Source organism: Rhineura floridana, chromosome 21, assembly GCF_030035675.1.
Source record: "Rhineura floridana isolate rRhiFlo1 chromosome 21, rRhiFlo1.hap2, whole genome shotgun sequence".
In the NCBI taxonomy this organism is placed as follows: Eukaryota; Metazoa; Chordata; class Lepidosauria; order Squamata; family Rhineuridae; genus Rhineura; species Rhineura floridana.
Genome location: NC_084500.1, coordinates 1,638,206 through 1,658,521, shown reverse-complemented (window position 1 = coordinate 1,658,521; position 20,316 = coordinate 1,638,206). Strand labels below are relative to the sequence as shown.

The window sequence follows — 20,316 nt, the reverse complement described above, 5'->3', positions numbered from 1 at the left end:
AAAGCCATCTCTTGCTCTGGGCTGTCTCCATTCGTAGGTGAAACAGTTTTTATAAAGATCCTGGTACACAAAAACAGCTATATAGCTTATGGGCTGTCTGACTTATTTATTGAATTTGAGTTGGCAGCAGCGATGGAGGATTTTTTTGAGCAGCATATATTATGGTTTAGGAATATATGGATTTTCCCCCTTTAACAGGATGTTCTGTATTGAGAAGCATCTGCTGCATATTTTGAAAAGTTCTGTTTTGTGCTATGCATTTGGACATCAGATTTTGTGTGATGCTTCCTTAGATCAACGCAAAGGTTTTTGTCTATGTTTGGATGCCATTTTGAATCAAGGTGGTGGAACAAACCTCTTAAAACAGCAATGTTTTAAACCACGTTTTGCATGATAGCTCCTAAAATCAAGAAACAGGTTTTTGTGTATGTGGTACAGTTGGATGCCATTTTGAATGAAGATGATGGACTGAACCTTTCAAAGCTGCAGTGATTTCAAAACTGAACTGATTTTTTTGGTTTCTTAGAATTCCTTAGCAACACTAGGTATGAGCCTGCTAGTCATCTATAAAGCCCTAAATGGCTTGGGACTAAGTTACCTGAATGAAGGATGCCTCCTCCTAGCATGAAACTACTCTCACAACTGCAGTTAACATAGGAAGACCTGCTGCATTTGGACCAATTTTTGGGGTGCCCTTGGTGAGGATGCAAGGACTGGGCATTCCTGGCAGCAGCACCCCAACAAAAAGAGGGTCATTGGTCCCTTTTCTCTTGAGTTTTAGGGGGAACGGCAAAGGCTTTTTTATTCTGCTGTGTCTTAAATCTGTTTGTACTGGCAGTTGTGGCTGTTGTACTTTTAAGCAGGCCTATTTTTTAAATGCCACTCTTTTGCTGCCGTTTTAATTATTTAATTGATGCACTCAGTTGCTTGATTGTTTCTATCTTATTATTGTATTTTTGTAGGGAAGGAGTTTCTAGACACCACCGGGAAAGGGACTATTTGGGGACTGAAAGGTGGGGTAGACATTTTCTAAAACAAAAAGTACTTTATCTGCTAGCTACCTGCCTTTCTTATTTCAGAAACTGAAAACCTCAGCTCTGTCCTTTTGCGTTCCTGTTCCTCATTTTTAATTCCTCCGGGCTCCACATTGCTTAAGTTTAACAAGTCCATCGCCCACCACACGTTTTGAAGTCATACAAGCTCTCATACACATTATTTTTTTAAGTATTGGGATTCTTGACAAACTGAATCTTCTTCAAGACACATAATAACAAGTTATAAATGAAATGAGGACCTATCAAATCCCTGAATTGTTATAAAAATGGGACCTTGTCTCATGATAATGTATTTTCGTTTGCAGCAAAGTTTCAACACTGTTAGTTTGGCAATGATAATTATATGGCAACAGCATGGCCAGGAACATGAACAAATTGGTGGAATGTGCCTTCTGTTGTTAGAACGCCTCCAGTTCATTTTGCTTGGTGCTCCAGTGTATAATAATTAGCAAAGCAAGCTCAACCTATTCCCAAACTTATGAGAGGCCTTCTGAAATCATGCCACAAAAACACATGGCATTATAAAATCATTTTTGCTGGTCCTTACGGTAAATGTTCTGCATCAGTTAAGGTGAGCACTGATGGGCACCTCTGTTGACTCCTGAAAACCTCCATTTAAGACCAGGGGGGAGGGACAAATTCAATTTGATTCACATTTTAATGAGAAACTACTTAATTGGCACTTCGGTAACAACCTACAAAATGGATTGCCACTCAAAATTCACATGGCCGTCTTTCAAAATTCGCACTTATGAGAATTTTGCAATGCAGTTCTGCAACCTAAAAATGCATATTTTGAGGGAAAGTGCGTGCACCCCCCCCATACAAACATGCATATTAAGGAAAATCGTTATGTGCCTCCAAGTCGACTATAACTTATGGCAACCCTATGAATCAGCGACCTCCAAGAGTATCTGTCATGAACCACCCTGTTCAGATCTTGTAAGTTCAGGTCTGTGGCTTCCTTTATGAAATCAATCCATCTCTTGTTTGGCCTTCCTCTTTTTCTACTCCCTTCTGTTTTCCCCAGCATTATTGTCTTTTCTAGTGAATCATGTCTTCTCATTATGTGTCCAAAGTATGATAACCTCAGTTTCATCATTTTAGCTTCTAGCGACAGTTCTGGTTTAATTTGTTCTAACTCCCAATTATTTGTCTTTTTCGCAGTCCATGGTATGCACAAAGCTCTCCTCCAGCACCATATTTTAAAAGAGTTGATTTTCCCCTTATCCGCTTTTTTGCTGTCCAACTTTCACATCCATATATAGAGTTCAGGAATACCATGGTCTGAATGATCCTGACTTTAGTGTTCAGTGATACATCTTTGCATTTGAGGACCTTTTCTAGTTCTCTCGTAGCTGCCCTCCCCAGTCCTAGCCTTTTTCTGATTTCTTGACTATTGTCTCCATTTTGGTTAATGACTGTGCTGAGGTATTGATAATCCTTGACAAGTTCAATGTCCTCATTGTCAACTGTAAAGTTACATAAATCTTCTGTTGTCCTTACTTTAGTCTTCTTGACGTTCAGCTGCAGTCCTGCTTTTGTGCTTTCCTCTTTAACTTTCATCAGCATTCGTTTCAAATCATTACTGGTTTCTGCTAGTAGTATGGTATTGTCTGCATATCTTAAATTATTGATATTTCTCCCTCCAATTTTCACACCTCGTTCATCTTGGTCCAGTCCTGCTTTCCGTATGATATGTTCTGTGTATAGATTAAACAAATAGGGTGATAAAAATGCACCCCTGTCTCACACCCTTTCCATGGGGAACCAATTGGTTTCTCCATATTCTGTTCTTACAGTAGCCTCTTGTGCAGAGTATAGGTTGCACATCAGGACAATCAGATGCTGTGGCACCCCCATCTCTTTTAAAACATTCCATAGTATTTCATGATCTACACAGTCAAAGGCTTTGCTGTAATCTATAAAGCACAAGGTGATTTTCTTCTGAAATTCCTTGCTCCGTTCCATTATCCAACATATGTTTGCGATATGATCTCTGGTGCCTCTTCCCTTTCTAAATCCGTCTTGGACGTCTGGCATTTCTCGCTCCATATATGGTAAGAGTCTTTGTTGTAGAATCTTGAGCATTACTTTACTTGCATGGAATATTAAGGCAATAGTTCGGTAATTACTGCATTCTCTGGGATCCCCTTTCTTTGGAATTGGGATGTATATGGAACGCTTCCCGTCTGTGGGCCATTGTTTAGTTTTCCATATTTCTTGACAGATTTTTGTCAAAATTTGGACAGATTCAGTCTCAGTAGCTCGTAGCAACTCTATTGGTATGCCGTCTATTCCTGGTGATTTGTTTCTTCCATGTATTTTAAGAGCAGCTTTCACCTCACATTCTAAAATGTCTGGTTCTTCATCATACAGTTCCTCCTTGAATGAATCTGTCATCCTGGCATCTCTTTTATAGAATTCTTCAGTGTATTGCTTCCATCTTCCTTTTATTTCATCTCGGTCAGTTAGTGTGTTCCCCTGTTGATTATTCAACATCCCTACTCTTGGTTTAAATTTCCCTTTCATATCTCTAATCTTTTGGAGCAGGGCTCTTGTTCTACCCTTTTTGTTGTCCTCTTCTGTTTCTATACAGTAACTATTGTAATAGTTCTCTTTGTCCCTACTACTAGTCGCTGTATTGTTGCTAAATGCTGACCGTGTTTCTTTCTCCTTTTGGTTTTGCTTTCATTCTCTCTTTAACAATTTTAAGAGTTTCTTCAGTCATCCATTGAGGCCTTTCTCTCTTTTTAATGAGAGGTATTGTCTTTTTGCATTCTTCCCTGATAACGTCTCTGACTTCATTCCATAGTTCTTCTGGTTTTCTGTCAACTAAGTTTAAAGCCTCAAACCTGTTCCTTATTTGATTTTTATATTCTTCTGGGATGCTATTTAAATTGTATTTTAAATGTTAAGGAAAATGTATATATTAGGCAAAATAGCATATCAAAATGTGTATATTAGAGAAAATGTGCCCTTAAGCTGCTGAAGAATTCTTGGGAGAACTTCACAGAAACATGCAGGAACACAGAATCACAGAATAGTATTATACTATTATATGTCAGTATAATATATAACATTGTAATAAATATTTAATGTTCACATTATTGATATTAGTGAATTCCAATTAATTATTAAATATTATATATAATACTTTATAATATAATAAATAATATTTAACGTTCATATTGATATTAATGAATTCAAATTATTTATATTATAATATAAATATAAAGCATTATAATATGTAATATAGTAAACAACATTTGACGTCCACGTTATTCACGTGCTCTTAATATGCAAATAGAGAGGGTAGGGAGCCCCCTCCCACGGAGGAGCTCCAACCGGAGGGCGAAGGTGACAAAGGAGCCGCTTCGCTCCACCCGCCCGCTTCCCGGGGCTCCGATTGGCCCCGCTCGGCCAACGCCCCGCCTCGCCTTTTGATTGGGCTAAAATGGAGGCGTCGCAGAGGCGGGGCCAGTGCGTTGAGGCGAGGCGAGAGGGAGGGCGTGGCTGAAATAATTCTGGAAGCGCCTGCCCTCCGAGCCACCCAGGCTCGCTTCTCTCCCCCCCGTCAACCAATCAGCAGCCGCGCTTCTTCCTCCTCCTTTTCTTTTGACGGCGCCGAGCAGGAAAACGGGCGTGGGCGTTTCCTTCTCTTTTTTGTCTGCTCCCCATTGGGTAGCGGGAAGGACGCGGTGTGATTTCTCATTGGCCGCCGAGGCCCGCCCATTCCCCGCCCTGCGCCTTCCTTTTCTCCTCTTGTCACAACTCCAGAAAAAGGGTGGGAGGGGGAGAGAGGAAGGCAAATCGACGGGCGCGGGCGCCAATCGGAGCGGCACGCGCGGGGAGCGGCCGCCCCCTCCCTCTGGAAGCGCCCCCGGATTGGTCCTTCGCGGCGGGCGTCGATTGGCTGTCCGGTTGGCGGGAGGGCGCTGCTAGGCCGGTGGGCGGGGAGCGGCGCGGTGGCTGAGGTGGGAGCAGCGCCGTCAGGAGGGGTGAGGCAGAGCGCAGGTGAGGAGACCCCCGTCGCGGCCCCTGCCCCGTCCTCCTCAGGCCAAGGCGGCCCCCGCCGTCAGCAGGCCTCGCCCGAGGCACAGGCCGAGAGGGGAGGGGCCTCGCCAGGCCGCGCCTCTGGCTGGCCCCTCCCCTCCCAAGCCCCGCCCCTCCTGCCTTGGAGGCGCTCTGCACATGCTCAAGGGGCGGGTGCGTGGGGGGCGGGGGCTGACGGAGGGAGCGCTGGTTGTCGCAGGGAGCGCTGGTTGTCGCAGGAGTAGGTCTCGTCCTCCTACTAAGTGGCTAAAAGCCCCCTCTCCATGAGCATGTGCAGAGTGCTTTCTCTGTTTTTTCTTTGCCTCCCGACCTCACCCATCTTTTTTCCCCCCAGAGTGATTACCGGAATCACTCGCAATCCCCTGCAGCCAGCATAAGGCCTCTCCTAATACTAAACTGCTTGAAGCCCCTCCCTCTGAACATGTGCAGAGTGCTGTGTGTCTCCTTCCCTCCCTCCTCCTCCCTCCCCCCAGTTTGCAAGGATCATCATACCTATCCTCCCCCCCCCCAATATATAGTTGAAGACAAAAATAGAAAACTAGCATGTCAGAGTGAAGGCCTGGCTTTTCCATGTCATTATGATAGTTTTCTATATGCAGAGAACTTTCGTTTCCACATGAAGGAGCATTCAGCAATGTGAGTCCCCCACATTTGCAGTCCAAGAGTTGTGGTGCAGCAGAAACCAAGTTTACATCGGTTTCTACCTTTGCGGTTTGTGAGAACTATGAGTTGGTCAAGTATATGCCCAGTGCTTCATTATTATTTTTTTTGAACAACACAGACTCCAGAGGCTGCCAGCCTGAGCTTGAACTGCTACCTAAACTCAAAAAGGGGGTGGGAGAAGAAGGGTACACATGTTCGGAAGGCAGACTGATAGTGGCTGAATTTGCACTTAACACTAAGCGGGCCCATGGCTTAGCTGAGGTGCATGACTATGCAGGCTCCCTGAGAGGAGATCACAGCTCCTTTGCACCTCTTTTGGTCCTGCTGCTACTGTGCTGCTGTGAGCAAACTTTAGCTTAGTGGTTCACGTGAATCAGGCCATAGTAAAGTGTGTGTGCATGCCCTGTGTATGTTTTGTATTAATACTGCGACATGACTAGTAGTAGATATTCCTCCGAAGCTTCTGCTCCACCATCAGTCCTACAGGGGAAAATGCTTGAGAAGGAAATAGTACCTGAGTACGAAATACACGTACACCATGTTTGTGAGAATTGCACATCTTTTTTCTGCGCCCATGCTCTTAAAATGCACGTGAGCGTCGACCCATTCATTTCCCAGTTGTTGTCTGTGTGTGCATTGAATGGACGAGTACTGAAAACATGCATGTGTGTACATTTCTTACTTCATGGAGCAATAACAAATGCAAGCAGGAGTGTCAGAAACGTTTATATTCTGCATGCATCCAGAGACTTCCATCACACGTTGTAGGGCTGAGCTGGTGCTTTGATGTCCGAAAGAAAGCTACCTTGTACCGGAGCAGACTCTTATGTAGCTCATTATTGTGCTCCTGCTCTGATTGGTAGTGCCTCTCCAGGATTTTGGGCAGAGTGAGTCTTTTACATCACCTGCTTCCTGATACCTTTTAACTGAAAATCTCAGGGGATGAACCTGGGACCTTCTGCGTGCAAAACATATGCTTTCAACACTCTGCAGTGGCTCCTCCCCTGGGGCCTTAGCTGAGGTGAACTGTGAACCCAGGCTCAAATGATCTGTGACTTAATGAGGGCTGTAACAGGCTCGCGTGGGCACCCTTCTGGAATTTATTCCACATGCAAAGCTATTCTCAGTTCCCACTTTCTTAGCAAAACCTTTTTGAATAATCCTGTTGTGAGCTCGAAAGCACTTCACCGCGGTCCCTTCCTCAATCCCAGATATAGCTGTGTGGGAGGGACGTGCTGTACACACTGAGTAGCACTTCCACTTTCTATGACATACACTCTTGGATTGAGCTGCAGCATTTAATAGAGAGGCCAAGGTTGACTACTTCAGAATGTGGGTTTGTGAGTATAGAGAGCTGAATTGCTAAAATCAGGAGCTGGACAGGCCACGTGTCCACAGTGTCCAGGGCACTGGGGACATGATTTTATGTGGAGTGATTCAGGGAAATCACTTCATATTCTTTTGGAGGTGCTTTAGCTTTCATTATGTCTGCTATCACTTCGTGCGTTCCAGGTCTGATTCTGTAGCATTCAAAACAGATTCTAGGGCGGGGTCCGACTCTGTGTGGGTGTATGCTTAGTTTCTGAAATGTGAAGTGCTTGGAAATTGTGCCGTGGAATCCTTTCCTCTAAACCAGCAGATTGCCAGCAGCTAGTTTTGTTTCTTGCCTTTATGAGGGAAAGGGTTCTTATGAACACTCTTTATGTTATTATGAGAACCACAGAACTGGTGGACTGGAAGGTTTCGAGTGGGCAATCTGCATGCATCTGATGAAGGGGGCTCTAGTCCATGAACATTTTTGCCATAATAGATCTGTTTGTGTGTTTGCTGTAACAGACTCACACAGCGACCCTTCTGGAATTTCTTCCACGTGCAAAGCTATTCTCAACTCTCAGTTTCTTAGCAAAACCTTTTGAATAGCCTTGATTGATCTTGCATTATCTGACCCTTTACTGTTACCTCACCCTTTCCCCTTCCTCTTATTGCCATTGTCAATCCATCTTGCCTAGACAGCAGGGTTTTTTAAATTTTATTTTAGTTGTATAGTTTACATACCACCCAATAACTTAACTGTCTCTGGAAGGTGAACAAATCCGTTTATAAGCCCTAATAGTTAAAAAAAGAGCGAACAATCACAATAAAAATAGAAAAGTTAAAACCACCCCCAGCAAGCTATATAAAGAGCATTAAAAAGCAGAAAAAGATTAATTTTACGCACCTGGAAAAAAAAGAGGACTTAACCTGGTGCAAAAAGGATCTTAAAGTGGGTGCCAGGAGAGCTTTCTTGGAGAGGGCATTCCAGAACTAGAGTGCCACCACCAAAAAGGTCCTCTCTACAGTTAGCCACCCATCACACCTTATTTAGCAGGGACACCTGGAGAAGGGTCTCTGAAGATGACCTCAGGGCCCAGGTAGCTATATATGGGAGGAGGAGATTCTTCAGGTGATCTGGCACCAAGCTGCTTAGGTCTTTAAAGGTCAAAACCATTCATCCAAGAAATGGACTGGCAGCCAGTGCCGGTCAAGAAGGTGTTTCCTTTACTGAGTCTGGATGATCAGCCAGGATCCAGGGATATGCACCTGCGAACAAAATGAGCCCTGCACATCATTTTGTTTACTTGTTTTTGACATTCTCTTAAAACATTTGAAAGTCTGAAATCCCCTTCTGAATATAATTTGTTTTCTATGTTTTATTTTATTTTAACCATTTATGCTTGTGTTTTTCCAATTCATGTGAATTGCAGCGTACAACTCATATGTTAAAAACAATCAAGCACAATAAAGTTCCAGAGGAAAAAAGGAGAAAGAAAAGGGCCTGCCTAATCTTTCACTGCCACCCCTTCCAGGGATTGTGGCGGAACCCCTCTTGAAGGGAGCATACAGCTAACACTTCTGTGTGCTACAAATGAACCCACAAAAGCTACTAATCCAGCTGCGTGCAAACACAGTGAAGGGGGGGGGAAATCTCACCCTCAAAGGAAAGAAAGAAAAGAAAGAGGCATATCGCTTTCTTCCAGTTTCTGAGTCTGAGCTTCTGCTGCCTGTTTGCCGGGAGCCAATTCCTGTTCACTGCAGGTGACCCAACAAGTAGCTATGGGCAAGCTTCAGCTTGAGTCTAGGTTTTTGGTGAATCACACAGTTAGTGAGGCATATAAATTAGGTAAAGGCCCTTTCTTTTTACCTGACCACTGCCTGTTGATTTGAGGAGTGTGCATGTTTCCGTACGGCAGCTAAAGTTGGCCTACTCCATATTTTATTTTTGTATCGTATGATCTGTTCATAAGTGCATTTACTTGGAACTGTTTGCTTGAAAGGTGGGGCTTGTTTTCAAGTACATGCATTTCGTATTCTGCTGAAAGCAGTGTTAAGGCCTCAGTCACTCCAGTTTCAACCCAGCCAGCCGTCACAGTCAACATCTTGTAACCAGGATTTAACTGTTAGAGGTCTTTGAAAGTGCTTTTGTCATCCACGCTTACCTGGGCACATTGCGGGAGCATAATTAATTGGTGTCTCTGGAGATAAGAAATGCCATGACACCTTAAAACCCATGTGGTTTATTGTGTTGTGGCCTTTCTTAGGCTGGAGTTGCTTTCTTCAGAAGCATGAATTTAGAGTTGCAATCTGGCAATTCTTCCTGTACCTTTTAATCTGCCGCTGAATCGAGAGGCAAAGCAGCAGTCCACGTTTCTCCTGCATGGTTCCTCCCCCCAGTCTGCTTTCATCCACCCCCTTCCGTATCTGGTGAATGGCACACTGTGAGCCTTGCTCCATGTTGTAGGCTGAGGAGGGGTTGAACAACACAACCAGGGGTGGTGGATAGGAAGGAGAAAGCGGAGCTGCCTCACCTCCTGATTCAGTGGTAGATTTTAAAGGTGCAAAAGGGAATGTCTAGGTTGCACCCTGGCAACCCGCATTAAAAATAAAAAGATACTGTGAAGCTGGTAAAGCTGCAGAGAGAGGCAACTAAAACGACCAGGGGAGTGGGAGGAAGAGAGGCCTGTCTGTGGCAGAGAAACCTTTTTTTGGCCCGAGGGCCGCATTCCCTTTTGGGCAACCGTCTGAGGGCCGTGTCCCAGTGGTGGGTGGGGCCAGAGGCAAAAACAGGCAGCGCTCCGAATGTGAAATTTACCTTTGCGCAGTAAGCTGCTTTCTGCACACACTCACACACAATAGCGCAACAATGCTGCCAGGCAGCATTGGATGATCCCAAGCTCTAGTACTATGAGAGAGGGAGAAAAGGCCTCCCTGTCCACTTACTCCACATCATGCATAATCTTACACACCTCTCTCATAACTCCTCTCTCTCACCTTTTCTCTAAAGCCCCAAATGTTACAGCCCTTGATCATTTTGGTTGCACTTTTACTTATTTATTAAATTTATAGCCTGCCCTTCCATTGGAGCCCAGGGTGGCTCTACAGTATCCTTTCTGTGATGAGGCGGCCAGAATTGTACACAGTATTCCAAGTGTGGTCACCACATATATTTGTATAAAGGTGGTATGACATGGACAGTTTTATTTTCAGTTCCTCTCCTAACGCTCCCCTAACATGGAATTCACCTTTACATAGCAGTCACACACTGTCAACATTTTCATTGAGCTATTTACTTTATTTGTGCTCTCACCAGCACCTTGTTATGTCTTTGTATCAGAGCTGTTCCCTGATTAAAACAGCGGTAATTGACTAATAGTAAGGCTTTCAGTTGATTGGTCAATTACATCGGCATATGTGAAGAATGATAGTTCTGAAGAAGAAAAATGCTTTGTTTGTAGGAGCTGCATGGGTGCATCTCAGCATGCTTTAGCTTCAGCCAGGCCAGGCTTTGCCACTCTGGTCGCCTGCAGCTGTTTTGGGGCTACAATTCACACAAGCCCTAGCATCATGCGGCCACGCTGGCTGAGGCTGATTGAAGTCGCAGTCCAAAGCATCTGGAGGGGACCAGGTTGGCAAAGGTTGGACTCGGCACTGACCTTTCTGTTTCTTTGTCTCTCATCAAAGATGGTGTACTTTGCCTTTTATATAAGTACTCATATTTATTAAATTAAATTAAAAAGTCTGCTGTTGATTTGCTGCGCCATTTTAGTCAGTCAAACTGCTTTTTAATCGATGAATCCAGTTGATTGAGTGAGTAATGTTGAGGCTCTACCTTTGAATCCTGTGAGTAAGCAGTTGCCTGTGGAGGGGATTTTTTATCGATATGCCACTGTTCATCAAAACTTGATTCCAGCAACATTCCAGCAACTTGATTACAACATCCAGGTTGCCCATATCTTATTTGCTCAATACAGCTGGACTGTCTCAGCAGCAAAGGGAGCTGAAACAAGGATAAATATGTTGTCATTTTTTGGTATTCTCCTCCTGTCAACCCTTTGATTTCTGTTCATTTTCTTTTCTTCTCTCAGGAAAATGTCAATTTCTAGTACATTCAGAAACCTGTGAACAGAGGAAGACTGAGAATTTGCAAGGTATTTTTAATGACTCATTTTTTCAGTGTTGCTTTTCACTTTTGCATTTATCTTTATCAAGCAAAAACCTCCGCAGTTTTAGAAATCAGACCCAGGCAGCACCATACATTCTGCTACCCTGTCAGAAATTAGACCCACCTCCCCACCTCCAAACTAGGGATTAAAATGGCAAAAAATGGTTGCTTCATCCTTTGGGGCCCACAATCAAATCTGAACATCACCATCAGTGAGGGAATAGTCTTGGTATAATAAATACCTTGTTGGGAAAATTCACCATCCACTTTGTCCAGAGTAATCCCATTCAATTTATCATTCCATTGATTTATAAAATTGTTTTATTCTTTATATTTCCATCTGGTTTTCTTCCACAGTGGAGTTTATTACTACAAGCAGGGCAATAAGGCAATAACCCTTCTCCTTCCCCCTCAACCCCAGCCTGCTGTCGCACCTCCAGCAACTAGTTTTTGTAGATAGGCGGCCTCTGCGTGTGGGGGTTCCATTTATTTAGTCATCATCATGGCTAATAGCAGTTGAGAGCTGACTCCTGGCCCATGAATGTCTCTAATCCCCTTTTAAAGCCACGCAATGGAGCAGCCGTCACTGCTGCTCATGGCTGTGAATTCCATGAATTAATGATGTGCTGCATCATCTAAAGCAGGAGTGGGGAACCTTTCCTGGCCAGAGGTCAGGTCTTCATCTCCCCAAGCCCTGGTGGGCCAAAGTTGACAAGTGGGTGAGAGGCTGCCCACCTGTTAATCACCTGGAATCATGGTCCCAATTTTCAGGACTTCAAACTGCAGTGCTTTCAAATGCGGAGGGAATTGAAGACACGCTCTGATCTGCCCAAGATGAGAGCGCGCCTTCAAATGCCCACCCCACCCCCTATGTGGAAAAGCATGGAGGGGGTCAAAGACATACTCTGATTGATGCATTCACTAATGGGCAGATGAGGGTGTGCCTTCAACCCCCCCTCTTTCTGATTTCTCCTTCAGACCTCTGCAGTCTGAAAGAGAAGCGTGGAGGGGGCTGAAGGCACTCTCCGATCTGTCCATCAGCGAATGGGCGGATGGGAGCATGCCTTCAAATGCCCTCCCTCCCTAGTGACATCAGCTGGTGGGCCGGTTGGCGTGGCTTGGAGGAAATGGGCTCATGGGCCAAATTGGGAGGCCATGATTGGTCTGGAGGCCAGAGGTTCCCCACCCCACTGTCAAGAACTCTTACCATTGTTTTACTGGGGCCTGCACTTTCTTCCTTGGGTAACTTTATTTTTTTATAATACTGTTTTACTGATTTTTGGGGGTTTGTGTTATATTTTTATAACCCCCCAGAGATATGTAAATACTAAGCAGTTTAGAAATGCCTTTAATAAAGAAATAGATATTTTGGTACTGAATATAACAATTCACGATCATTAAAAAAAAAAGAGTGCATGAGTATAGAAGTGCAGTCCTTGCACCCCCTTATTGGACTGCTAGCGTATGAAGCAATTTGCACGGTCGACAGTTTGACCCACTGTGCCCCCTTCCCCAGCTTGGTGTCTTCCCAGTGGTTTGGACGGCACCTCCTGTCACCCTTAGCCAGCATGGCCATACTCCCGTTGGTTGCAGCTTCATATGGTTGTGGTGGCTGGGCCTGATGGGAGTTGCAGTCCAAAACATCTGGAGGGGGCCAGGCCAGGCAGGGCTGCACTAGGCAGATGTGGAGATTTAGGATTGCCCCGCTTTGAGTCAGTCAACAATCTGGCCCTGGGTAGGTGGGGCAAGAGAGAAGGCTTCTTGCCCACCCAGTGCCTCACAGGTCAATGGCTGGGTCAGCCAGAGTCAGGAGAGAAAAAGCGAGGCCAACTTGGGCAGGCAGAGGGAGGCTGACACAGGAAGAGGCCACGCATCTCTTCCATCACATCAGATTGAGACCAAGGAACCAGCGCTGTTACGTATATGAAAGATGTACAGAATGCGTCTCTGTAGTAGATGGGTGGTTTTTCCTTTGCACACTTGGGTACACTTGGGCTTCCCCTAGTGCAATGGTTTCCAAACCTCCCACCCCCCCATGGACCACTTGAAAGTTGCTGAGGGTCTCGGCAGGCTCCTTATTGATGCTTCTGCCTGTTCTAGCAATTGTAACGTGCTGTGCTAGATTCCGTGTGGTTTTCAAATGTACTTCCATGGCTTCTTTTATTTCTAATGTGTTGCGTTTTATCGTATCACAATGTGCATTCCGCGGAATCCAAGTTGTAATTCAGTAAAGTACAATATAAGAAATAAGAGTTGAAAATCAGTATGATTATTTAATGCAGGCCCACCACAGACCATCTGAGTGAACCCCTGCCATAGGGCAAAAGCACTGCGGCCTCTCTCTGAGGCTGCTTCTGGCTTGCAGGCTGGCAGATGACAAGGGATCACAACAGAAGCCCACCCACCCACCCTCGCTCTGCTGAAACTTCATGTTTAGCAATCACTCCTTTTATGTTTCTAATGACAATCCACGCTTGAAGCACACGCCAGGGAGAGATCTCGATAGGTGCACTTTCTTCTCTGTAGGTTGTGGGAGGGGGTTAACTATTCGCTCTCCCTGCATGCCTTCTTGGAAAGCTTTGGTACATTAGGCTGGGTGCCGTGTTCCTTGCCTACCTCCTTGCATTCCCACAGTCTGGCACTTTTTAAGGGTGGTTGTGTGGAGGGCCACATGGAAGAGGCCATGGTGGCAGCATCCTCAAGCCGCCATTGCTTCTGTTTGCACCCTGCACATCCAGTTCCTACACAGGCTTCCATTTCTCTCTTCCCCCCCTCCCGCCCGAAATATAGGTGGATCTGCAGCAGCTCCAGAGAGAGAACTAACATCCAAAGAACGGCCATGGTGAGTTTGCTTTCTGTTCTGCCTTGCCTTTGTCTCACTCCGCTGTGGATTCGCTTTAAGATTAGCTCGGGTGGTGGTGGTTGGAAACTGCCGGCTCCCTGCCTGTGTGGCTTCCACAGTAACAACTGAAGGGTGCAAATGTGGTGTGGGGAGGGCTAAGAAGGTGCTGACTGAAGATCCAGCATTGCAGGACTGAAGCGGCTGCTGTGTGCTTCTGTTTGGGTAGGGAGGTCTTCCCGGCTGCCTGCTTGCTGCTTTTATTTCTGTAGCAATCAGCTTGTTAGGAGCTCCATGGAATGGACACAGTTCCTGTTCGAAGAGCCTCAGGCAGGAAGGCATGCAGCCCTCTGCCTGGTTTCGTGTGGCCCTTGGCCTAGTAGGTGAGTGGGAGGAGCCCAGAGAATGAGAAGGAAGGTGTGTGTGTGGGGGGGTGGCAGGAGAGAAGCTGAAATGGGAGGAGAGATGAAAGGACAGGGGGAAGAAAAGCCTTCTGCAAAGGATCAGTTCAAACCTATGGCAAGCGGAAGAGAAAGAGAGGATGGAAAGGGGGGCAAAAGAGGGGGAGAGAGAGAGAGAGAGGGTGGGGTGGTCCCACCCACGTTTGGGACCTGGCAGGAAAAAGGTTCCTTGCTGACAGGAAGTAGCGGAGCGGGGCTAGGAGAGTCAGCTGCCTGCCCAGGACTTTTAGGGGGGCTGTGGGCAGGGTTCTCTTTCTGTCCCGGTTCACCAGTTGCCTAATTATAAGCGCCCAGTAAACAATTATTCTTGGATTCTTAGGCCAGCTGGAAGCAGATGCCCAAGTTTCTTTGCTGCTGTTGTCCCTTAAGGGATGCGCTTTCCGTGATGCATAAGATCAGACGCCGCTGTATGTGTTTGAATTGCCCGAATTGCTGTCGTATAGGCTTTTATCTTACTGTTTTATTGGGTTTGTGTGATGTATTTTTGTGTTAATGGTTTTTTAAACATATATATGTTCTACACCACTTAAGAGATGCTAAAAATATTAAGCGGTTTATAAATGCGTTTAAATAAAAAAAATAAGGAAATTGTTACTGTCCTGAGATCAGAGGCAGGAGAGTGGGGGGGGAGAAGCACCGGCTCTTCATGGATAAGGCCAGTCTGTGGCATCTTCAGATAAAGAATCTTGGAGCCGAGCTACATGGGATGTTAATTGCGTGGTTCGCCTTTCAGTGGAGGATTTTTTTTTCACGATGAGTTGTCAGGGTGGTGGTGGGGAGAGATCTGGATCAGGATCCTAGCGTCTGGAGTAACTGGCGCTTTAACCCTTTACCTGCTGCTGCAGTCTCAGTCCAGATGGGCCCCCCGTGGCTGCTGTTTGCATGGACTTGGGTGGGTGGAGAAGCTCACAGAGTAACTAGGAGGAGAGTCTGGATCTGGACTGTAGTGGGGGCAAAAGATTAAAGCCCCCCCACACACACTAGAGTCCATATCAGATGGCTATTTGTGATGAAGCAATACAGCCCTCAAGGGTAATCAGTATGATTAACTCCACGTATAGCATGGGGTGCAGGTAGCTGAGCTGGGAACTATCTCTGCCTCAAGGCCTTGCTAAGCCGCTGGGCTGGTGAGCTGAGATTTTTATTATTTATTTATTTATTAGATGTATTAGTCACCCATCTGGCTGGTTGTCCAGCCACTCTGGGCGACGTTCAGAATAAAAATACACAAATACGTTAAAACATTAAAATCTCAACAGTAGTAATAAACCTAACCCACCCCAAAAGCCTGTCTGAAGAGCCAGGTCTTCAAGGCCCGGCGGAAGCTCATCATAGCGATGGCTCTAGGCGGGGAGGACGATTGGTCTGACCTCTCATAGCAGCTGTGTTACCTTCACCAGAAATGCTGCCTCATAGCGTGAGCTCTTCTGCAACTTTGAGGGCATCCTACGATGGGTTTTAGAGGCAGGGGATTGGAATGTGCATGGCAATGTGGTTTTCTCTCTCTGTCTCTGGCAATGTAGGCTCACTGTGGTCTCATGGAAAGAGTATTTGAAGTATAGAAGTGCCCTGTTAGAACCTTTGTGAAATGGTCTTGATTTGATTTTGGCTGGATGAAAGTTGTGGATGCATTGAGTTTTGGCTCAGCGTTGCTTTGCTTCAAAAGCAAATAAATTGTGCTGCCTTTGTTCCTATGCCTCTTTTTGTACTCCAGGCAGGAAGCACTGGCTGGGGCTGATTTGTCTAAGACGGGCTACTCTCCCATGGGTGCTTGAGTGAGGTACTTCAGCGTAGGTCAAAGTGAAAAGGCATGTTAACTCCATGTTCCCAAGATTTGCTGAGAGGTTGGGTAGAGGCTTTTGTAAGGGGGAACTGCCTGGCAGGAGAGGAGTGCGTAAGCTTGGCCTGGGCCCGCCAGTTACCCCCTGCAGGTGCCACCCCCTCCCCAGTCAGTTCGGTTTCCTCCTTCACCCCAGCTAGGCTCAAAGGCCAGAAATAAAAGTGGTTGTGGTGGTGGAAAGCGAATTGGTAGGCAAAGGAAGAGTTAAACAGAGACAAATTGGAACAGGCTCAGAGGAGAGCAATGAAGATATTCAGAAAATAAGTCCTCTAAGGGAAGGTTGAAGAAACCGGGAATGTTTAGCCTGGCGAAGAGAAGACTGAGGACATGATGGGACTCTTCAAAGCCCCTGTGGGCCATAGCATCCAAGAGGGCAAAGACTTGTTCTCTGCTGCTGTCCCAGAGGGCAGGACTAGCTCTCACGGGCTGAAGTTACAAGAGGGGAGATTAGGAGAAACGTCTGGATGGAAAGAGCAGGTTGAGGGGCTGGTGGGCTCCCCCTCCCTGGAGATCTACCAAGAGAGGCTGGTTGGCCAACTGTTGGGGATGCTCTCCCCCAGGATTTCCTGCCTTCAGCATCTCTAGCAGATTCTTCTCCTCTGATTGGAGGAGGAGGAGATTTCCTCCCCCAGTTCTCTTCCCTGCACAGATCTGCCTTCCCCCTCCCCCATTCAAAGAGGCAAACGGAAAGTTGAGAATGTGCGTGTTGCGCTGCCTTCATCAGCGCTGGCCTTGAGCTGCCTAGATGGCTATCTGGCCTCCTAGGGAGGGGTGAGAGAATGCAATCCCAGGTTTAGTCAGTGTGTCGGTTTGCTTTCTTCTTTTCTTTGGAGTCTTGCAGAGTTAAGATGCGTGAAGCCAAGGAGGAAGGTATTCCTTTATTGGCCCAGCTGACGTTCACAATGGCGGGAGCGAGCTTTGAGTTACACAGAGCTCTTTTTCAGTTGTTGATCATCAAAGGAAAACAGAGGTTGTGTTGTTTTTAAATGAAATGGTATTAGCATGATTGGGCTTGTGTAACCCCGGCAAAGCAGAGTGCTCTTTCAAACAAAGGACTAAGAAAATTTTAATGGGAGTTGTGTTTCTGAAACTGACCCTCATGGAGTTGTTCAGCGGTGACACGCATAGGATCCTCAGATTCGCATCTTCAGTAAACAGGACAACCTGGCCCCGTTTGAGCATACAATTCCCAGCTTGCTCAGTCACAGTTCAGCAGCTAGGAGCGAATGAGGGGGCCACGTGTTCCCTCCCCTCACCAAGCCCAGTGCTTGCCCCCAGGCTTGTAACAAAAGAAGTCTTGGAGCTCAGGGAATTCCTTCCTTCTTTTCTTTCTCTTATTCCCCCCCCTCACTCTTTTAAAATCTCTCTCAGCTGACGGTTAGGGATGGGTGAGAAATTCAATTCAGGTCGCATTTTCATGCCGAACTTCTCAAATCCGCACTTTCTGAAACAACATGAGAACTGAAACACAGCCATCCTTCAAAATTTGCATTTATTTGGATTTTGCAATGCAGTTTGCCAACTAAACAATGTTTAGAAACATGCATATGGTAGGGGAAAGTGTGCAAAAAATAATAATAAAAAGGAATAGATGAGTGAAAATAATATACAAAATATGATACAAAAATGCACTGTATGACGAGAAATTGCTTGCAAAAATGCTTACATTAGTCAGCACTGCCTAAAAAATGTGTTTATTCGAAGGAATTCACTGAATGTGCTGGAGAATGTTCATGAGAATTTTAAAATAAATCGCAAATTTCTGCAGCAATGTGGAGAACAGAATTCAAGATTGGAAAAATGAGAACCAGAATTGTCAGGTCTTTCCATCCCTACTTGTGGCACATGCTGAAGGCCAGCTCCTCTGCGGCCACAGTGAGATCTAGCTACACGTCTCCCTTCCGCCGCTTTGGCCCTGGCGCCTCGTCTTGCGTCTTGTTGCGGGATGTGTCTTTCCGAGATGTCGGCTGTGTTGTCTTTGGCTCCCGGCCAGGGGAGATTGCAGGCCCTGGGCAGCGGTGCAGCAGCATTGCTGGCAGGAGCCGCTGCCTCCCTTGTGTCGTCTCCCTCTGCTCAGCCAGCTTCGCACCAAGTCCCGTTGGTCCTGCATAGACGTGGGCTCCGACCTGGATCCTGTCCGGGTCTTCCTCCTGCCGGAACACACAAAGGAAGGTGGCGGCGGGCGGCTGCTGCTGCTGTTGTCCCCGTGCATTCCTGCACATGCTGCCTGCCGTCACTGTAGCCCCAGAACAAAGGAGGGCAGGGGTTGCGGAGCCCGGAATCCTCCCAGCAGTCTAGCTGGGGACTCCATTTTCTGTGCTGTCTGTCAGGGAGTCCCCTGGCATGGCAGAGCCTCGCCTTGCTCCCATCGGAGGGAGGTGGAGTCTCTCTCCCTCCCCTCCTCTGCCTCCTCCTCCTCCTCCGCCTCGTCTTGCCTTCCCCTCCCCTCCATTGTCAGCAGCCACCAAAGCAGCCAGCACACCTGCTCCGGGCAGGCAGCAGCAGCAGAGATGCTCTAGCCCTCCTTGGGAGGCTGCCTGTCTATGCCAGCCTGCCTGCCTGAGCCATTTGTGCCAAGGGGGCAGGGAGAAGCGATGCCACTGGCGGGCCCCTGGGCCAGTGACCCACCCTGGAAGCGACCATGACTCTGCCGGGCCGCGTCTCCTGCTCCATGCTCAACTGCTTTGTAAGTGGGTCGTTCCCCTTCTCTCCCCCCCCCCCGCTTCTCCCTGCTATCTGCCTGCATTCAAGGAGGCATTTGTGTGTGTGTGAGTGTGTGTGTGCGAGGAGGAAGGAGGGGGTGTCTGGAAACGGAGCATCCTGTGAACTGCCTTCCAGGAGATGTCTGGTCTTTTCGGTACCTTCGGGCCTTTTCAGCCTGGTGCTTGGGGAGTGGCTCTCCTCCTCCGCCCCCCCAAATCTTTATCCCTCACCTTGATCTTGTGAGCTTCCTTCTGACCCTGCCGTTATTTTCCCCAGCCAGCCGTCCCCATCCTCACCTGGAGGTTAGAGGTCACACTTGCAGCTGGGGTTGCGATGAAATTGCATGGGCCCCCTTGAGCAAAGCGATGGGTCCAAAGTGCAGGCAGAAGTTTGATTTCCTGCCCCGGGAGAAGCATTCCTTCACTTGGTGTTGCGTTGCACAATGGGGCTATCCTGTTGAGGACAAACGGCCACGTCTGTACGTATGTCCACCCAGCAAGTGCAAGTCCCTCTTTCCCGGAGACTGTGGTTGCCTGAGAGGGGCTAGGCTTGCTGAAAGACAGCCCTTCTCCGTAGAATCCCCCTCTTCTCTTGAGGCTAGTTGGGATTTTTCTGGAGAGGCCTGCACTGATTCCTCTTTGGTTGCAGGGAGGAAATGGTAAAAGGTCCTGCTTCACGCCCGTCACACACTGGCTTCCTTGGAAAGAGATCCCCACCCCCCACAGTTCCAAATGCAGTTACTCAGCAGGGCGCTACGCTATCCTCCGGCCTCCTGAGTACATCCTTGGGCCTCCTGATTCTCGGAGGAAAAGGCCTTGAGGTCATCTGGTGGAAAGTCACATAAATGGAGTCTCTCGGAGAAGGGTAGAATGCACAGCTAGCCCCAGAAGCAGATGGAGGTGTGTGGGGGGGCTTGCAGCTACTTAGTCCCTTGCAGTGTCACGTGGAGCAAGTTGAGAGTTGAACATGTCATTGCTCTGACTGTCCCCGGGTGTTAACATGCCCTCACAGACTCAAATACCTCGCAGGTGTGTGTGAGTGGGGTGGGGGTGGGTGGGTAGGTGTGCAAACATGATAAGAGGTTAGTCTCGTAGTGATGAGGAATTGGGCTAAACGCTCTGTGCCTCTTGGTGGTGATGATGATGGTGATGATGTTTTAATAATAGAGTGCCACGCAGACAGAGCAACATTGTGGGGAGAGGTGAAGGCATGGCCTTCCC

The 20,316-nt window shown here is 46.9% G+C and overlaps 1 protein-coding gene across 2 annotated transcripts in view; it reads left to right on the top strand.

Moving 5' to 3' along the window:
* The first annotated feature begins 4,882 nt into the window (after window positions 1–4,882).
* MTMR4 (myotubularin related protein 4) overlaps window positions 4,883–20,316 on the top strand; it is a 47,739-nt gene continuing 32,305 nt past the window's right edge. The window contains exons 1-3 of one of the 2 annotated variants that reach the window (XM_061604959.1): window positions 4,883–5,072; window positions 11,177–11,239; window positions 14,044–14,095. In XM_061604959.1, coding sequence (XP_061460943.1) covers window positions 14,093–14,095 — 3 coding nt within the window. In that variant the 5' untranslated portion in view covers window positions 4,883–5,072; window positions 11,177–11,239; window positions 14,044–14,092. Of the gene's footprint in view, window positions 5,073–5,205; window positions 5,748–11,176; window positions 11,240–14,043; window positions 14,096–20,316 lie in introns of those variants that run through there. The other variant, XM_061604960.1, reaches the window with a different exon arrangement.